General features: G+C 39.7%; 2 protein-coding genes across 3 annotated transcripts; both read left to right on the top strand.

Moving 5' to 3' along the window:
- Nucleotides 1–221: 221 nt before the first annotated feature.
- osbp2a (oxysterol binding protein 2a) lies at nt 222–12375 on the top strand. The gene is made up of 14 exons (XM_020629929.3): nt 222–750; nt 1824–2029; nt 5662–5912; nt 6028–6196; nt 7047–7167; nt 7246–7312; nt 7406–7543; nt 7656–7901; nt 8053–8173; nt 8352–8455; nt 8820–8915; nt 9245–9429; nt 9525–9745; nt 10212–12375. The coding sequence occupies exons 1-14, from the start codon at nt 590–592 to the stop codon at nt 10352–10354; spliced, it is 2229 nt and encodes a 742-aa protein (XP_020485585.1). The 5' UTR covers nt 222–589; the 3' UTR covers nt 10355–12375.
- Nucleotides 12376–13836: 1461 nt separating this feature from the next.
- Nucleotides 13837–20132, top strand: slc35e4 (solute carrier family 35 member E4). Of its 2 annotated transcripts, none has more exons than XM_020629900.3 (3): nt 13837–13985; nt 14925–15538; nt 17114–20132. In XM_020629900.3, the coding sequence occupies exons 2-3, from the start codon at nt 14944–14946 to the stop codon at nt 17644–17646; spliced, it is 1128 nt and encodes a 375-aa protein (XP_020485556.1). In that variant the 5' UTR covers nt 13837–13985; nt 14925–14943; the 3' UTR covers nt 17647–20132. The 2 variants fall into 2 exon arrangements, with proteins under 2 accessions (XP_020485556.1, XP_020485557.1); XM_020629901.3 differs by having other exon boundaries at nt 13902–14063.
- Nucleotides 20133–20379: the final 247 nt, after the last annotated feature.

Raw genomic sequence — 20379 nt, 5'->3', positions numbered from 1 at the left:
CCTTGAGTTCATACCGTTTATGTAATGGCTTATTATTGGTCCCAGCTCACTCTTGCAGTGATGAAGAAAATCTCAGTAAATGCCATGTGACACATACAAACACACACACACATACACAGACCTGCACCCATATGCTACAATCCTGTGATAAGGACGTCATCATGATCCCCCCTCGCTCTCTCTCTCTCTCTCTCTCTCTCTCTCTCTCTCTCTCTCTCTCTTGCATCCACAGGCTTTATTATGAACACGCAGTCCAAGTGCAGGCTCATCCGTGGTGTAGTTCAATGAAATAAAGTCGTTGTCAAGAAGCTCATCCTCGCTAAAATATTTATCAATCCAGATATTTTTATTTATTTATTTATTTTACAGCTCTGGGGTTAAGTTGGACACTGACAAAGCTTCTGCATACAGCTGCAAGCTAACAGTAGCTTTGGCGGAGGGGAGACAGTGCAGTGCAGCTGGATCACTCACGCAGCAAGCTAAGGCTCACGGTGACGGTGACGGTGACGGTACAGCTGTTTGAAGGCTGAACTCCAGAGGACCCGCCGTCCATCCCTCCGGAGTAACGTTACCGGCCCGGGAGGAGGAAATGAACGAGCTGGTGAAGAGTTTGCCCTCCCCGACTCTCCCGGGGCTCCTCCTGCCTGGTGCAGATACCTACAAAGGCTGGCTCTTTAAATGGACCAACTACCTGAAAGGCTACCAGCGCCGGTGGTTCGTGCTCAGTAACGGCCTGCTGTCCTATTACAGGTAACAGTAACGAAGGGTTACTGCGACCAGTGGTTTGGTTCTGTAACTTCGACAGGTCAGGTTCTGTTAAAATGAAAACTTTATACAGCCTAATGGTTACATGTGTTAGAGGTACAGGTTACCGTCAGGGTGTTTTTGTATTTCCCCGTTATAATACTGGGAAATGAAACTTTTTGCTGTATGTGAAAGCAGAGGGAGTGCCCTGAATGATGCCAGTTTTGCACACACACACACACACACACACACACACACACACAAAACAACTACCTGAGTCATCGCTAACACGGATGGAAATGACGATATAAGTTATTACTTTTGACTAGAAATAATGTTTGTTACTTTTACAGTCCACTTAGGTAACGCTACATTTTAAAAAATATATATATTTTATACTAAACAATGTAACAATTGGGTTGTTTAAGCTTGTAAAAATCGTTTTGTGAAGAAATTACACATTTTGTAGAACATATATAAAACAAAAACAAATGATGGAAAGAAATTGGTGAGATAAAAAAAAAATCCCCTAGTCATTAGTAAGTAGCTTATATAGCCCCACAATATAATTATAAAACAGTAGGCCTGACCTTTATTACAATGAAGACTAGGTTTAAACCATATACTGTAAATATTAAGGCTTAGACATACTGAACAGAATTGTAATACAGTGGTGAAATGTTTTTCCTCTCCTCTAAGTTGTGTATGTTACACCATGAGGGATTGCATTACAACCTTCTAAATATAGCTTTCAGTGCACTGATATGTAAAATCCATACAACATGGGCCATTATAATGTGACACTATGCATTGCACAACAGTGGACTTTTTGTGTAGCTCTGTGTCTTAATGAGTTGTAGGCTATAGGTTTAAAATTCCAGTTTGAAAGACTGCATTCCCGAGGCTCAATGCTTTAACAGACACACTGAGTTGCTATTTTTGAACTTCCCTGAAAAATTTAAAACACATCTGCTCCATTTTGTAACAACATAAGCATAGAAAGCTCTCAGAGTATCTGCTGCCACTTGCCATTATTAGCCTCATCTTTTTTTGCCATCTGTTTTGTCTGGGTCCCACAGGACTCAGGCGGAGATGGCTTACACCTGCCGGGGCACAATTCCTGTCGCAACAGCACACATCGAGGTGGGTGACACTTGCCACTTGGTGTTGACAAGCGGAGGAAGAAACTATCACCTGAAGGCCACCTCTGAGGGAGAGTGTCAGCAATGGGTGTCAGCCCTGCAGCAAGCCAAAGCCAATGCCAATTTATTGATGCATCACTCGGGTAAGATAGCCTTATCATTTCCTGCTTGACCCATATGTTTTAGACCTAATGTTGGAGATTGAATGTTCAAAATGTTTTTTTATGTATCAGGTATTTTGCTCAATGTTTTTGGTTTAAATTTGTTTAGTGTTTAGCACAACTTGTGTCCCAAATATATGCTTTAAAGAAACAACATGGTTCACCTGAGAGTCCGATTCAGGTGAACTTATTTTAGCTGCAACCTAGATGAAGCCTTGTGCAACCAAGACCCACTTAGATGAATGCATTTATTAATGTGGTTCCTTTATTGTCATGTAAACAACAAGCCACAAGAGGGCAGCATTGTTCAACATGTTGAGCAAATGGTTGGGCAAGTGAGTGATTTCTGTAAGAATGTAATAAATTACTTGTTCTTTCAGCTGTAATCTTGAAATGACCTTTCTTCCTCGAGATTTTATCAAATTCTAATTGTACATTACAATCTTAGTCTATTAGATAATTGAATCTGTCCTGCCATGGTGATGTTTAAAGGGGTTAAAAACAGAAGCACTGCATTTTCTCTCTCTCGGTCTCTTATTCTCTTGCCCTCCCTCTCTCTCCTGCACAAATATGCACAGGCACACAAACAGCTCCCACATCCCTCCCACTCTGTCTCCTTTCTCCCTCCCCGTCTCCTTCAGTATGACGACAGTGAGAGCTGAATGAAATGACCTTCCTCTAGGCTCCTCCTCCTGTTCTTGTAGCAGGAGGAGTAAAGAAAGAGAGGGTGTGAGGGTCTTCATTGAAAACATTTTTCACCATATACTCTGGATAATAGGGAGTCACGGGTGCAGCCTTTTTCAATGAGTGTCACCTTGTAAGTAATCTGTTTTTTTTTTACTGAATTAAGATCAGAGTAAGGGCGGTGTGTGCTTTCATGGCTGCCTGCATGCATGTGTGTGTTTGTAATTGTTGTAAGGTGTTTGTTTATATAGCTCAGTAAGTGTAGCTGTATTTAGTAAAAATGTCTGTGTTAATTCACTGATTGGATTTCTCTCAGGACTAACACTTGCACAAATCAAATATGCTATTCATGCCCTGTTTGTTTCAGATTGTTTATAGCCTACTTTGTTCTTCGAGATAATTATTGTAATTACAGCTTCTAAAAAAAAAAATCACTCCTAAGAGGTGTGTGGCTTCAAACATCCTTTGCTGCTGAATAAAGGCTTTGCACCTGCAACACATAAATCAATGTTTTACTCGGACAACATAAGCATGTGGAGACCATGGCGGATATGTGAGGCGCTTGTGCTCTGTCTACCATGTATAACAACAACACTATGTGATTACTGGTTGTGATTACAGCCTGAAACACTAAACAGGATTTGATGAGCTGAGCCCCTTAAGAAGATTTTAAAACAGCCTGACTTTCTGTCTGAAGTTACTCTGAGCTAAGACATTGTGTTACTGAGCTGTGCATTTTTTCCTCATTGTTTCTCATTCATATAATAGATGTCAAAACAAGCATGGCTGTCTATATTGCCTCATCTAATATCTTTTTCTAACGTTGGTTATATTGTCTGTTTCTCACAGTTGTAAAACAGATTAACTTCTGTACTTTAATGCATGTGGGAGCGCAGACCTAAACCCCTTGTGTGTTTGGATGAAGTGTGTGATGTGATTACGGAATATTATTGCATGAGCCTTTTGGTTATGGGCTTAGTGGCAATAACAGAAGGGCAAATTAATTGACTTAAAGTAGATTAGATCAGAAGTAATTAGGTGGATGTTGCAGTAGTTATCAGGTTTTTATAACAACACCACCATCATCATCATCACTTTCGTTTTGATTTTTGATTTGCTGAGGAAACAAATGTAAACCTCTTTGACAACTATTGAAACCCAAGGAGCAATTTGAATGTATGTGTTTAAAAGGAAGAACTAGTGAAGCTTAGGGTGTGCTTCAGCAAGCTTTGATATAGATCTTATCAGTCAGGATTTATTTGTTTCACTTGTATTGCGGTGCAATTGCTTTTTAACTGTGATTATCGCTTCCCACACTGTGTCCATATTAGTTCCTCCATCATCACTTGTGGGTGTGTTTTCATGAATCACTGATGAGTCACCAATTTATCCCAGACTCTCCAGTGTCCTGCACAAAAAAATACCCCATTGGTATACAAACCAGACAAGTATGATTGTTGTTATTACATGGGTGTGTATCCTAGAGCCCTGTTATATAAACAGGTTATAGCAGCTGGATTCAGTTTAAAATACACCTTTTTAACAACTTAAGTGAAAAAAAACATGACTTTCTCTCTCCTGTATTTGGGTCATGGAATCATTATACATGCCTGAAGGATTTTTGTATCCTCTCATTTTTAATCTTCTCCACTTGGGACTTTAATAATTCAGTTTGATCTGATTGTTTGGATTCCTCCTCCCCTTTAAACCACTGTAGTAGTATGTCTGCCTTCTTTGGGACTCGCAGGCGATGCAGACTCTGGCCTAGATTCAACAAACATGCTCTGGAGTTTTCTGGATTACACACGCAATTTGTTTCTCCTAGGGAGGAAAAAATGTTTTGACCCAGAAAAGCAAATTTCAAATGATGGAGGCAGTCGTCGGCATTTTAAAGCTGGATTATTTGTGTTGACATCTTTAACCGTGTCGACTGAAACCAGCTGTTATCAAAATGTTGTACTGATGACAGTCAGGCTTTCAAGGTGGTCTTTTTTTATGACTAATGCCAGAGAGAGACTTTAACAGGGTACAATTTGCTTTCCAACCCACAGAAACGTGAACAGGTCCATGATTGAAAACAAATTATGTGAATATGAAAAAGGAAAAAATTCAATTACTTTAGTTGTGGATAAATTAGAATGAATTATGTGAAAAATTGTGTTTAACAAGGCACATAAAATGTAAATATTCAATTGTATATCATGGTGGAGGTTTACTGAAGATGCATGTTTGATTTAAAGTTTCCTTCATTATACTTATTTGGCTTCAAAAACAATCGGGACAAATAAATAGAGAACAATATTCTCTAACTTTAAACCTTTTTTCTAAATTTTAAGATACAAAAGTAGCTTGTATAGAATGAATGATGCCACAGAATAATCATTTACATTTTTTTTAAATTAATGTCATCATTTTGTGTGTTTTCTGCTTTATGTTTCAATCAGTCCAGTCTCCCTACTCTCTTTACAAAAAGATCAGAGAGACGGAAGGCTCAGCTGCCAACAAGGGGTAGACAGGGAAAAGAGAGGAGGGAACAGGGTACTGCGTCATCCTTTTTTCTCCCTTTTCTCCTTTCTAAAAATAGCCTCGCCTCCTGATTGCACGGGCCTACGTTTCCAGGGTAACGGTTTTCATTCACAGCTTTTCCGATGGTGTAGAGGAAGGGATGTGGGGAATCAGGGGTGTGAAGTGTTATTATCTCCCTCCATCCGTTCACCACAAACACTCTTTAAATTTGTCAAAGTCTAAATTAGGATTATTCTAAATGTTTGTCAATGTGTCTGAGGAAGCGGTTAATTCCCATGTTGTGTATACAACAGTATATAATTAAACTCCATAAAACAAAAGACATAAAAACCTCTTATAACACTCCAGCATCTTGAGTCAGTTAATGTAATCTCTGCACTTTATTTCCTTCTTCCTGCGTGAAGATGACTCAGGAGATGAAGGCCCTGAACCTCAGGAAGATCGAGCCCTAACCCAAGGAGTGCTCAAGAGTCTGGCCAGCAAGCTAGATGACCTGAGCACCTGCAATGAGCTGATAGGAAAGCACGGCGCCGCCCTCCAGCGCTCCCTCAGTGAACTTGAGGACCTGCGTGGATCCGCTGACAGCACGGACAGAGTGAAATCTGTTAATGAGCGAGCCACTCTTTTCCGCATCACCTCCAATGCTATGATCAATGTGAGTTCCCCTGTAAACAAGAAACCAATCAGCTGCAGAAGTCTCTTCTAATGAGGGATCACAGCTTGAGGATTCTGCGTGCAGCATTCTAATGTGTGTTGTGTTCACATCTCAGGCTTGTCGTGACTTTCTGGATGTAGCGGACTCTAACAGCCGGAGGTGGCAGAAGGCCCTGCAGTATGAGAGAGAACAGCGCCACCATCTGGAGGAGACCATCGAACAGTTAGCCAAGCAGCACAACAGCTTAGAGAGAGCTTGGAGGGAGAATCCCTCTTCGTACACAGGTAAGACTCACCAACCTGTCTGCCCCTGTTTACTTCTGGTATTTACCTTGGTACTGGGTGATTTGCCTTGTCATGTATGGTGTGATCCAGTGTTTAAAAATAAAATACATTTTATCGAATACCTCAATACAGGTTGTAATTGATCTTGAATTGTCATGCATACCCCACTTGTATGCAATAACTAAGTTTACAAATGTCCTGAACAACAAAATAAATAATACAACCAGAAACGTTTCACCACACACAGCAGAGAAGTGATTAATCAGGCAGGAATGACAGGCAAGTCACTTCAGCAGGGCAAAGGACACATTCATGTACTTTTAAAAGAATGTGCGCATATAGGGTCCCAGACCGCTTCTATTCCACCTCTATAATCAGATCTTGTGTATGCTCACAGCTGTGTTAAAAAATGTCCATGTTTGTTCTTATCAGTCAGGGAGCATGTTGATATTACTTGAAAACAGGCTCTCTGTCTCCTTAGATGGCCCTCCTCTGGCCTGCAGCAGTGTTGCTAAGACAGAAAAACTTAACCAAACATGTCCCCTACAATGTCAGTCTAGTTTGTTTTTCAGCTAAGATTGTCATAAATCAGAAGCTAATAAAAATTAATAGCAAATGATGCAAATATATTTTAAAAATCTTCCAATTACTGTTTGTGAGGGTCTTCTTGTGACCACTGTTGCTCATTTTTTAGCAGTTGTGTGAAACTATTCTCATATTCTTGTACACTTTTTGGACCTACATTTCATATATTTCAATTGTTTTTTTTTTTATTCAGTTTTTTAAGGTTTTAGCATGATTGAAGACACTCAGCTAAATCCATCTCTTTGTCCCCTGTTTGTTGCCTTAGGTGTGGAGCGGTCTCAGGAGGGGGATGCAAGTGATGAGAATGACGAGGCCGAGTTCTTTGATGCCATGGAGGACTCCCCTGCATTCATAACTGTTACTACTAGTGGTGAAATACAGCATAAGTGAGACATTATTTCTATACAAAAATCCACAAGCACAGTTACTTTGAACTTTATTTAAGCTATGCTTTTCTTCCACAGGCGCTCAGGTAGTATTCAGAGTATGATGAGCGGAGGAGTGTCCAATGACTGGACTCACAATGAAAATGTTAGTCCCAACTGTAATTGCTCGCAACCATCTGGACTTTTCATCTTTGTCTTCGGCTTTACAATGACTTTGTGTTTTGTGTTATTTTTTCAGGATACCTCAGGCACAATGCACATGCAGCTACGAAGAACAAGACGCAGTCGTATTCCTGACAAACCAAACTACTCCCTCAACCTGTGGAGCATCATGAAGAACTGCATTGGCAAAGATCTGTCCAAGATACCCATGCCTGTAAATTAAAAACATGCAGTAAAAATGTGCTGGAATTGGCTTTTTAAGTGGGAAAAAAAAAATGGTTCTTCTAAATGTCAAACTATCTTCACCACACTCTCTGGGATTGCAGGTAAACTTCAACGAGCCGCTGTCCATGCTGCAGCGACTGACTGAGGATCTGGAGTACAGCGAGCTTCTGGACCGAGCAGCACGCTGTGACTCCTCTCTGGAGCAGATGTGCCTGGTAGCCGCTTTTTCGGTCTCCTCCTACTCCACCACAGTCCATCGCACAGCCAAACCCTTCAACCCTCTGCTTGGAGAGACGTACGAGCTGGACAGACTGGAGGAGTACGGTTATCGCTCCATCTGTGAGCAGGTGAGACGAACACATATGAAAATCCTTACAAATGTGTGAAGCACACACAGAGGCTTGTGGTTGAACTTGTTCTAAGATTAGTTTGTTCTGTAGATTACAAAAAATATAAATACAGTTTGATGAGTCTGTAACCTCTGACACCATCCTAAAGGTCAGTCATCACCCACCCGCTGCTGCCCACCATGTGACATCACAGCGAGGATGGACCTTGTGGCAGCACATCACTATTGATAGCAAGTTTCGTGGGAAATATATATCTGTCGTGCCTTTTGGTAAGAACCAAGTCTAACCCCTTTGTAAATGTGTAATGTACACCACTACAAGTGAGATATGTCATGGTCATACAAAATATTTGTTAGATAATGAATCGTAATCACATTGGCGTCATTATAACATAAATTATGTCGCACCATTTGAATGTCTTATGAGTCCTTCTTCTCTTCTATGCAGGAAACATTCACCTTCAGTTCCACTCAAGCGGAAACCACTATGTGTGGAGCAAAGTGACTTCGACTGTTCATAACATTATTGTGGGAAAACTTTGGATTGATCAGGTGTGCCCCTCTCAAGCCTTAACTTCTTAACTTCTTACTTTTACTGTCAAAAACACAACCTGTCTGGCTTTTTCTGTGAGCGTGTGCTTTTTTTATGGATTTCTAAATGTGATAATAAAACTTTTTAAGGTCAAATTAAAAACTAGAAACATTTCACTCCAAAGAAATTATCACCAAAAATTAAATTACACTTCAAAAAACAAAATTGTCAGAATTGTTATGAAATGTGCTTTGTATCTATGATATAATTGTGTGCTTGTGACTGTATCATAACGGAAGAAAGGAACATGGGTCATTATGCTCTTTAATTCACATCTGTTTTCATTCTTCTTCTTCTTCTTCTTCTTATGTTTTGTTTCTGTAGTCTGGGGACATTGACATTGTAAACACCAGAACCAAGGACACCTGCCATCTCAAATTCTCCCCATACAGCTACTTCTCCAGAGAAGTTCCTCGTAAAGTGAGTCTGTTGTATCTTTTCTTTTTGGTTTCAGTTGTTTCACACTAAACTGTGTCTACAGTATGTTCTGCTCTTTCCCCGATATTTGTCCTCAGAATGTTTGACATATGCTGCATCTTCTACTGTCAGTGTAGAAAACTTTGATACAGTGTCTCTCGCCTGAAAATGTATGTTTATTTGCATCAGCATTTACTAAGACATCTGTCCGAATCTGGGTGTTTTACGATTCAGTAAAAAACAAGTCAGCAGTGAATATGTCTCTGCTTTTCTGTCAGAATTTGTATGTAACGAAGCTCTTCTTGTGTGTCATCTTCTCGGGGTGTCTCCAGGTGACAGGAGTGATAGAGAACAGAGAAGGCACAGCCAGCTACATCCTGTCAGGGACCTGGGACGACAAGATGGAGAGTGCCAAAATAGTGGACAGCAGCCAGGGATGCGGAGGCTCTGAAGGCAAACAAAAAACAGTTTATCAGACTCGTCAGCCCAAACTGCTGTGGAAGAAATATCCCCTCCCGTATGCTCATCTTTTCTAACACATTCCTACCTCAACTTTATGGGCTGTCCTCAGATTGTCCTAATGTGTTTTCTCTTCCATCCTTTATTCTCCAGAGACAATGCAGAGAACATGCACTTTTTCTCCTCCTTAGCCCTGACACTCAATGAGCCAGAAGAGGGCGTTGCGCCCACTGACAGTCGTCTGCGGCCAGACCAGCGTCTGATGGAGGCAGGTCTGTGGGAAGAGGCAAACTCCCAGAAGCAACGACTGGAGGAGTCCCAGAGGCTGGAGAGGAAAAGAAGGGAGGCGCAAGCTACACAGGCACTGGAGGAAGGTGAGAGCAAGGAAATGTATCAGGAAAAAAAGGGCTTAAAGTCCCAAACCAGTCAGTGACATGTTTTTTTATTGTAATTTCACATTTGACACTAGAAGGCACTAAAAGTTTCACTTGGCTCTGCTTAAAATTAGTTCACCAAGAGAATATAAACCATGACTTAAACTGTTTAAGCATGGAACTAACAGAAGTTTATTATTAAACTTCAACCATACAGTAAACATAAACTGAGAATGGTCCATCATTGAAGCAGGAGACATCATGTGTCCTGCATTTCAATGTTTGAAGAACAGCATTTGTTAATGTAAAGATTTTAGATTATTTAATATTTAGGGAGGAATAGTTTTTTTAGACCGTCAGAAGTAAATTATAATTCGAAGTAGATTACATTTGTGAATTAAAACAGATCTTACAGAGTTGTTTTTTTTTTATGAGAAGTCCAACAACTATGATTGTGTACATTTAGGGCAAGACCTCGAGGGTTACAATCCACTGTGGTTTGAGAAGAGGACAGATGAAACAACAAGAGAAAGCACCTACATGTACAGAGGCGGCTATTGGGAGACCAAAGACAGACAGGACTGGAGCCAATGTCCTCAGATCTTCTAGGACTTAACTTCCCTTCACAATGTGTCCTCAGACTGGAGGTTCCTCCTCATTTAAGGATGCTCTGTGAGTTATAAGGACTATTTTGGGATATGGATGTGTGTGTGTGTGTGTGTGCGTGTGTGTGTGTGTGTGTGTATGGGTGTGTGTGAGTGTGTAACTGAATTTAAAGCACAAAACAAGGTCCTGCGTCCACCTACTGATCTCCTCTCTCCTGCTCCGTTTTAACATGTGTTTGCTGAAGGCATGGCGCCTCGGTTCATGTGTGCTGTGTAATCACTTACTCAGCACTGCAGGGAACTTACATTGCAGAGTACATAAAGTGCTCATGTGTGTCTAAGTGTGTCCTCGGGGCTGAAATACTGTAAATATGCTTTACTTCTTCTCTGAAACATACTTTATTCAAAGGGTGTGTGTTAAACTTCGGGGTAAGGAGTGCTGCATTTGTTTTGGTACAACTGAATGTCTTGTTCTCCTCAAAGCTGGAAAAACATGTTCCTCATGCTGGGCTCCAACACAGACACCGGCTTTTAAAGGACCATAGCAGGACAAAACATTCTTGTGTACTAGAATACTTTTCACACATAAATCCATCTCCTGATCCCTCTGATTATTGATGATGTTTGCTATACTACTTGTTTAAATTATGTTTAAAAAACTGAAACTTGAAGTGTTATGTCCAGTTTTTAAACTTGTACAGCTTGCCAAACTGGGAGGGTCTAAGTGAAGAGTTGCATTCTGGGAAATGTAGGATCCAGCAGGTTTGGAGCTTAAAACATACTTAGGACTAAAAGTCAGGATATCTTAACGTACACTGAACTCCTCTCTTTTTATGTCTCTCTAAAAAAACTTCACTTTTATTTGAGTGCAGGCCTAAATAACTGAAATAACCCTTTCAATCTCTTAAGACTGAAGTCTCTCTGAAGAGTAAATCTGCTAAATCAGGGGGATTTGTTTTGGTGCTCAATGGTAATTTTAGCCTTAATTATGTAATGATGTAGTAAGTCCCTTGTAAACCCTCTATCAGAAACATGTTGTGAAGAAATCCCACAGACCTTTTTCTCCAAGGGTACTTGCATGTGTACATAAAGATTATTTTGTCTAAACTATAATTAAAATATAAGGTTCATTGTCTTGGTAAGTTGAAACAGACTTGTTTTCTCCCCTTATTGAGACGGTGGGAATGTGGGCGGGTTCCTCATTTGAAACTGGAATTATTTGGACATGTAAGCAATAACACAACTGCATGGTCACTAGATAAGAAACGTGTCCCAAGTCAGGTGTTTTATGCAGCGAAAACAGTGTATTCTATTCACAGTACTTCATTAGATGAATGATTGTTATGTGATGACGTCTGTTTTATGCACATCAATCAGAAAACTACTAATACAGATGTATGCTAAGGTTTTATTTAGTGCAAGCAGGCACTGATGTAAATGAGTAGTGAATGTACATTCTATAACCAGTATTATCCTATTTATTTATAGATTTCAGCTTCCTGTGTAATGTAAAAAGCATTGGATGGTGGGTTTCTGCCTGTATATAGCAAGAAAATAATAGAAATAGGAACACTATTCATTGTCACTATTCAGAGTCATTGTTTCACATAACTTGAAGATTGCATTTTGGTCACTACTTAAACTCTGTGTGAATAAATCTTGAAGGTGTTAAGAATGTTTACCAGCTAATGAGATGTTGGGGGAAATATGAATAAGTAACAAAATGAAGTGAAGATACAGTATTTATAATATTGATGGTGCAAATAAGGTGTTGTTCAAAACAAGCACAATATAATGTTTTCCTACAGGTAATGCATTATACATGAGGCATAGACGTATAGCTTTCCATGGCAGCACATAGCTATGCATGGTATTAGAGTGCTGAAGCATTTGTGTAGTGAAGAGCCTCTTCACCTATAGCTAATTGTTTATTGACTCTTACTGAAATATGTGAACTCACCTTCTGTGCCCTCTGACCTCAGAAATTTGACATTTTTGAGCTCAAATAAAAACATAAAGCTGTCACTGTTGTGTTGTTTGCTATTAGACCAATGTTTTTGTTCAAAAATGTTTAACCTAATAAGGATGGATGAAACAGAAGACGTAAAGAGAAACAGCATGTGTCATAATGACTGAAGGTCTACAGTGCATCTCTCTTCTCTGGTCTGAGCTAAGGTTGCATGTTAGTTATATTATTAGTCCAAAATAACAGACCAGACAAAAGAAAAATGTCTTTGGACAATAAATAAAAGGCTTCCTTAGCTATTTGTTACTAGTCTGCAAGGTTTGCATTCTCATAAACAGGGTCTCTTTTCCAGTAGACATTAAGAGATATAATTTTTACACTGACTGTGCACTCAAAGTTCCTGTCCTTATGTTCTATTTATTCATTTTTTCCCCTGTGTTAAATTTCAGCAATGAAAATAAAAGTGCATACATTTTCATAAATTATTATTATACTGGTCATTTGGGCATAACTCAGCTGGTGTCCTTGTCTTAACCAACACAAATCGCTTGGTTGTTAGCTCCAGGCAAACAAAGATCATATTTACTTTATCTTTACGGGATAACATTAACATTTGGCAAGCTTTACCAAGAACAAGCAATTAATCCTTTTCATAACAATCAATCAAACTTTATTTATGTAGCACCTTGCAGACAAATTAAATTGCAGTTCAAAGTGCTTAACAAGAGTGCAAAAAAGTTATTGACAAAAAGTAGTTTATAAAATCATTGAGAGACTAATGCACACCAATAAGAATTAAAAAAAATATATGTATGAAAATAAAATACAATAAAATACGACACATAAAAGCAACAAGATATTAAAATAAATACATAAGAGGAAAATATTTAAAATTGTAGTAGGATAAAAAAGAGAATTGATATAAAGCCAGACTGAATAAATTAGTTTTAAGACTGCGTTTAAAAATCTCTCATAAAATCATTGATAAAATCATTGAGAGACTAATGCACACCAATAAGAATTAAAAAAAATATATGTATAAAAGTAAAATACGACACATAAAAGCAACAAGATATTAAAATAAACACATAAGAGGAAAATATATATATTTTTAAATTGAATTAATATAAAGCACTATATAAAAGCCAGACTGAATAAATTAGTTTTAAGACTGCGTTTAAAAATCTCTCATAAAATCATTGATAAAATAATTGAGAGACGAATGCACACCAATAAGAATTACATTTTTTTTTTTTTTATAAAAATAAAATACAATAAAATACGACACATAAAAGCAACAAGATATTAAAATAAATACATAAGAGGAAAATATTTTTTTTTTAAATTGAATTGATATAAAGCACTATATAAAAGCCAGACTGAATAAATTAGTTTTAAGAACTGCGTTTAAAAATCTCGATATTCGGCTCAGGGCCATGTCAGCCTCGGGTCCTGCAGCCCAGGACCTGCACAGAGAAGTTACCAAGTTACAAACACATTGCACCAATAGACTGTAAATACTAAATGAGGAGCATTGCCCTTTAAATAAACCGACGCGCCTTCTCCACCTCGGTTTGGCTGCACGGTGACTGACGGACGGACGGAGGGGATGCCGCCGCTGCCGCTGCCGCTGCCGCCAGTGCTGTCACTGTACATGTCGAAGAATAAGGTACAATCTCATTACAGGACCATGTCACCGGTCGGGTTTGTGGTGTAGCGCTACCTGACGTTCACTACATCAACGGAGGTGAGCGGAAGTCAGGCTAATGTTTGTTTTTGTAGCGAACAACCGAAAGGTTAGCGACTCTCCGTACTTGCTAACGTTAGCATACAGAGAGAGAGAGAGAGAGAGAGAGAGACGCCTCGGTTGAGAGGTGACAGGTGTCAGCTCAGTCCAGAGGAGAGGTCAGCTACTTTTACACCACCATAACCTTGTGTTGTTGTTTTTGTTTGTTTGTTTTTTTGGCAGACAAAGGCCACTGACGTTCCTCTCATTTGAGCGGGGATGACAAACTTTAACGAATGAATCTGTAACCACGGTGTTTTTCTTTGTTTTTAAATAACACATTATGAGTTGTTATGGTTTTTCTTATGATTTTGGGGGTGTCTGGAAGAAGGGGAATCACAAGATCTCCCAGGCGTGAAGTAAGCTGCTATTTTAAGCCATCGTGGAAAAAAACAAAAACATGCGCTGTGTGATAGTTAAACGATTCAGTTACAGAAGTTTCACAATGATGTTGACAACACTGTGAGGGTTTTTTTTTGTTTTTGTTTTGTTTTTTGGTGCATCGTCACCATTAAGGATAGTAACCAATCCCTTCAGCCTCCTTCAGTCTTGTCGGAGAAGGCGCATACTGTTTTTTGCAGCCCTCCTGTCTGCCCAGTTCAGCATATGTCATTTTGCCTGCGCAGGATAAGTTACACAACCAGCCCGTCATGCAAAATAGAAACACGTGTTTGGAGGCGGTGCTAAACAAAGAGAAGCCAGCACTCCAGAGGAGACGGAACAGTTGTGTCGCGGGTTATTTGTTCGCAAAACTTATTGGTTGAATCGTGCTTTTGCGATTGGAGATGAGAGGCGCGGTCTCAACATGTGTTTTTCTTTCAGAGAGGACAATGATACGAACATGATCCGCGCCGATGGCCTCTCTAAAGGCGAGGCGACCCTGCAAGACAGAGGCAGTAGGAGGAGGCCCCCCGCGGAGATGCTCCATCTGCTGTCAGCTGTTGTTGTTTGGCTTGTGACAGGAACCACCATCTCCAGTCTGAACAAATGGATATTTGCCGTTTACAACTTCAGGTACCCTCTTCTGCTGTCAGCGCTGCACATGCTGACGGCCATCGTGGTGGATTACGGGCTGATAAAACTGCAGGTGATCCGACACAGAGGGGCCGGAGAGCAGGAGCTGACCCCCAGCGCAAAATGTAAGGTGTTCCTGTTGAGTCTGACATTTTGTGCCAGTATCGCATTTGGGAACATGGGTCTGAACTATGTCCAGCTTTCATTTGCACAAATGATCTACACGACCACCCCACTCTTTACTCTGGCCATCTCCACACTGATCCTGGGCAAGCAGCATCACATTATCAAGTACACAGCCATGATGCCCATCTGCCTGGGAGCCTCCTTCAGCATAATGGGAGAGGTCCAGTATGATCAAACCGGCTGCTTCTTTGTGTTCGCAGCAACTATGTTGAGAGGCGTCAAGTCCATTCAGCAAAGTAAGTGAGACTTTTCCTGTGTCACACGAGTGTTAACTCTCCTGTTATTTGCTTCGTTTGTTATACTAAAGACTTCCGGTGTTGTTTCAGTTTCATCCTGAGACGTCACAGCAGTCTACAGTCCCGGAAACATTTTAGTGATTCACCCCTCAGTCTAGTGACACACCCACACAGTGTGTGGCACATTTAGCTGTTTCCTAGGTAACATATCATAAACAAAAACCTGTGTTTGAGTAACAGTGTGCAGGGTTCCCACACATGGACATGCTGATCTCTGAACAGTTTAGAAATAACAGAAAAAAGAGGGACAAGGATGTTGACTTTTAATTGCAACAGTTTTTTAGAATTAGAAATAACATTAGTGAAGTTAATGTGTATGTCATTAAGACATGTCCTGGAAAGGAGACAGATTCTTGTCTTTTTAATTGGTGTCATGTGGCCTGAGTAGTGCTTTCATAACATGTATCCAATGTACCCCTTTATCTAATGTTCTGTGCTCTCAAGGATGAAGTTAAGTAGTTGGTTGGTTCCTGTGTGCATGGGATTAGGCTCTTTAACGTCATTAGTCTCAACAACATAGTAGTTGTCAAAGAAAAAAAAAAAAGTAATGAGCTTCTAAAAATATATAGAGGCCTTTTGTCTTACGTAACACTAAAGCAGGTCTTCAGTTTCCTCAGAAAAATGTACCGCTACATTCTTAGTACCTGAAGGAGCAGAGGGACACGTCACGGTTACAGAGGCAAGCTTGTGACTATAGGGTCATCAGTTGAAAGCACCAAACGCTCCTGCATAGCAGCACAGTGACAAACAGCACATGACTCTTATGTGTTCATGTTCAGCAGACCTAAGCTGCTGCATTTTACTTCTACTTTTACAGTTATTAAGCTGAGGTCCAAAACTTGCTAGACAATGCGGTCTCTAGCTTCAGCAAGTTATTTGCATCCATGGTGTTATGACAGTTCCCCTTTATAAGTTTACTTTTCTCTGACGACAGTGATAAAGAACTCCCACAGGTGTGGTGCTCTATGTCTATCAACACTGTGCAGTATTTACAGATAGCTAGATAGTGTTTGTTTGTGCGGAGCTCTTACAAAAAAGAATATCATGATGTTTTATGCGTGTTCTTCTTGTCACATGTCCAGACACAGGGATATAACAGGTACTTCCAAACAAGGGTTTTGCATAACTTGCTTCCATTTTCCTGTTAACCGGCAGTCTGTCATAGTTATTTGGATTATAAAACAAAGGTATCTTCTGTCATCTAAACAATCTGCTGAAATGCTCCATTTTCTCATAATAATAGAATTAATAAGCAGGTCTTTTAGTTGCTGAATCAGATGAGTTATATCACCTTTAGGTCAGACATTTGGTATAAGTAAAGTGTGTTCTGTTAACGTCTCTCAGGTTTTTACTCAGGCGTTTAACTTAATGAAAAGGGCATTTGTAGTGTTCAGTTAACTTTTGATGAACTATTTTCATTCCCTCTCAGTGTTGCGGTTGCATACTCAGTGTTGCATACTTGCTTAGGGAACGCTCATGTTTGTAACCATTGTATGTATTTCTCTGTTTACTCAGGCATCTTACTTCAGGAGGAGAAAATAAACTCTGTGTTCCTGCTCTACCTGATGTCCATTCCTAGCTTCTGTATCTTGGCCGTGGCGGCTCTGGCTCTAGAGAACTGGGCTTTGCTGGAGTCGCCACTGCATTACGACCGCCACCTCTGGGTGTTTATCCTGCTCAGCTGCCTGGGCTCAGTCATGTACAACCTGGCCAGCTGCTGCGTCATCACACTCACCTCTGCAGTCACTCTGCACATCCTCGGCAACCTGAGCGTGGTGGGAAACCTGCTGTTGTCTCAGCTGCTCTTCGGCAGCGAGTTGTCTGCCCTCAGCTGTGCCGGCGCGGTGCTGACTCTGTCTGGCATGCTTATCTATCAGAACTCAGAGTTTATCGTGAGCTTCCTGGACGCTCGCAAGGCCAAAGCTAGAGAGTCTGGAAATGTGGATTTTCATACTGCAAGTGGAGAGGATTTTGACAAAGGTTGTACGTCTGAGCCCATTTATCATCAGCACAGAACGGAAAGGAAACAGGAACACAAGATAGACTGAACTGAAAGGATGAAGGAGAGAATAAAATGGTGAAGGTTAACATGGGAAAGTGTTTTTTCAAGCAGATTAGAGAAGTAGTCAGTACTGTCACTATAACTGATAAACTGAAAGACTTTTTTTTTTATTATTTCAACTCCTTGCTGTGCCATTTGATTTTCCTGTGGTCAAACAGAAATGGAGTCTGCAGAAAGGAAAAGGTTGCCTTTACTTGTCACAGTGACGGTTAAATTCTCTCCTTCATCTGTAAATCCGTCATACAACATCCTTTAGCGATATATGCATGCGTGAGCACACTTAACTGTTTGGTACCTCATGAGGTATTCACACTGACACTCATACTACTCCACTGTGAAAATGTTCTCATTTACAGAGGGCTCTAATCGCTGTTTGGGTGGCTGTTGTGGATATTTTAGACCGCAGGGAGCTTCATATTTGAATGGGCACACTTTCTATTTAAAAACAATATACATTGATGGTACTGTTACCTAATAATGACTCGGCCCTGTCATGGTAAGGGACAGGGTGTTTGGCAGCTTATTTTTGCTATATGAAGCAGGATGTTAGTTAAAGTTACAAGGATGGACAAAGCCAACATTTCTGTGCAATGAGACGCCTCTTTCCTCTACTGAAGCACATTTTTAATAAGAGGTCTAAGCTCAGTGTTTTGTCCCCCCTTATGAACCTCAGTGTGGCTTCCCACTTAAGGGCCTAGATTTTTGTTCTCATAGCAGCTTGATAAGACGGTCTCTGTAGAATTAGTCCAATTATTTCCATCCTTCACAACAGTGCACTCACTGCAGCTTTCCTTCATAATTAGGTTCACAAGTTCTCTAAGGAGTGTCACTCAACTTTAGCTGTCCTTTTCCCGTTGAAGAGACGGGAAAATTAAGATTGAGCTTCTTAAATCCTCAACAATGTCATCTGTTACTTTTGTGTGTGAGTCTGCAGATGACACTTTCTGAAAGTTGTTTACCTGGAGCAGCTGACTTCTGCTGGGCAGTGTTACCGTATGCGTTTCTGTCAGTATTTAGAAAGCATTTTATTGATGTGATTTTGTTACATGACAAATACATTTTTTTCCCCTTTTAATATTTATTTGGTAAAAAAATATATACATTTTTGGATGGACATAATCACTGGCTTTGTAATGCTGTGGATTTAGCGTCAAGTGTCTTGAACCTGCATAAGTGTTATGTAGGTTGGTTTCCCCTGTTCACTCTCTTCAGAAAGAGTCGGGTTTATAAGCAGAAGACTGCATGCCGTTGCAACTGAAAGCATTTTGAATAAGCCGGGATGTCTGTTAGTGGCTGTACACTCCCGCCTACATGTATGGTATGCAAAATGTTTATTTTGAAAGCTTTTTTTTAGTCTAGTGTGTCAGTGGCAAAAATGATGTGCTCTTGTCCATTTTTGAGTTCTCACAAGACAACAAAGCCATACATCAGACACCTTCCACATGATGACATGAATAATAGTATTGCCATAAAAAATAATTGCCTGCATAATCTGAAAGATTTCACTTAATGAATCACTAACTTCATATTTCCAGGGTGCCATAACTCATAATCTTAGATTCTCCCCTGCAGCATATCATATGAATCCTGATATTTTTTTAAAATCAGGGGTCAGCTAAATTATTGTTAAAATGGATTAAAACCAGATTTATTTGCAGTTTGATAAATTGCCGTGTTGGTTTAATATTTTTAATGATAAATGGTTTTTCAGCCATCCTTAGTTACAAATTGTACTGTATCACAGATCATTTGAACTGGTTTTTCATTTCTGGGTACCTCAGCTTTCAAAAAGACTTGTTATACTCATGTTTAGGGATTATTTACCATAGGTCTGACTTCATACAGTTGTTTTTTTTTATGTCCACATAACACTGCTGCACCTGAATGATGGACATTATCATGGTGAGTCACAAGCTATCATTTGATCATTTTTAAACACATGATTTCATATTCTCAGTTTAAGTTTGCATGTTTGGCTGCAGATTATGGTTGTTGGGCTGAACTGTTGCTCTGATGAGGAGCTGAAAACGCTGCCCACAAAGCCTATGGTTCCTGTGTAAATACTGGTTTTGATTGTTTGCAAAGCTAGTGGGGTGTAAATAGTTTATTTTATTATATTTATCGTTTTGTAGTCGTATATGGTTTAAACTGGGTAAAGAATGAAATGTTTGCCTCATGCCTTATTTGGATATACTGAAGAAAGGAGTTATTTGATCCAGCATTTTGTCAAATGTTTTGGATTATACTTTGAATGCCAACAGTCAGCAGCTACAGTGACTTTGTTTAAGGGGAAAGAAAAGGATGATTCATATACACACGAACTTCAACTGCTCAAATAAAAATAAAAAAACCACTGCTACATAAACAATAAAAACCAACAAACCACTTCATTACTGAGTTGTTGCCTACATTCTTAACTCTCAATGTAACTACTTCTTCATTTAATTAAAGTTAAGACCTCCTTTAAGTGTTCTCCACTGTCAAAGTTTCTGTTTTGTCAAAGGCCCATTCAGCCTTCATGTCATACATTATGAGCTTATTTTGAAGCAGTTATAAGTGTTTACCACTCGGTGGCGCTATTTGTCTGCTTTCTGATTTTCTTAGCCCACGCCACAAATTTTCCTTAACTTCTTTATTTGCTAAATAATTACTATTGAAATTGGAAAATGCTTTTTTCTAATATAGTTGTCTCAATCTGTGTGTGTGTGTGTGTGTGTGT

The sequence above is a fragment of the Labrus bergylta genome, chromosome 17 (assembly GCF_963930695.1).
Source record: "Labrus bergylta chromosome 17, fLabBer1.1, whole genome shotgun sequence".
Classification (NCBI taxonomy): Eukaryota; Metazoa; Chordata; class Actinopteri; order Labriformes; family Labridae; genus Labrus; species Labrus bergylta.
The sequence above is the reverse complement of the archived record's forward strand: the minus strand, read 5'-3'. Positions and strand labels throughout refer to the sequence as shown.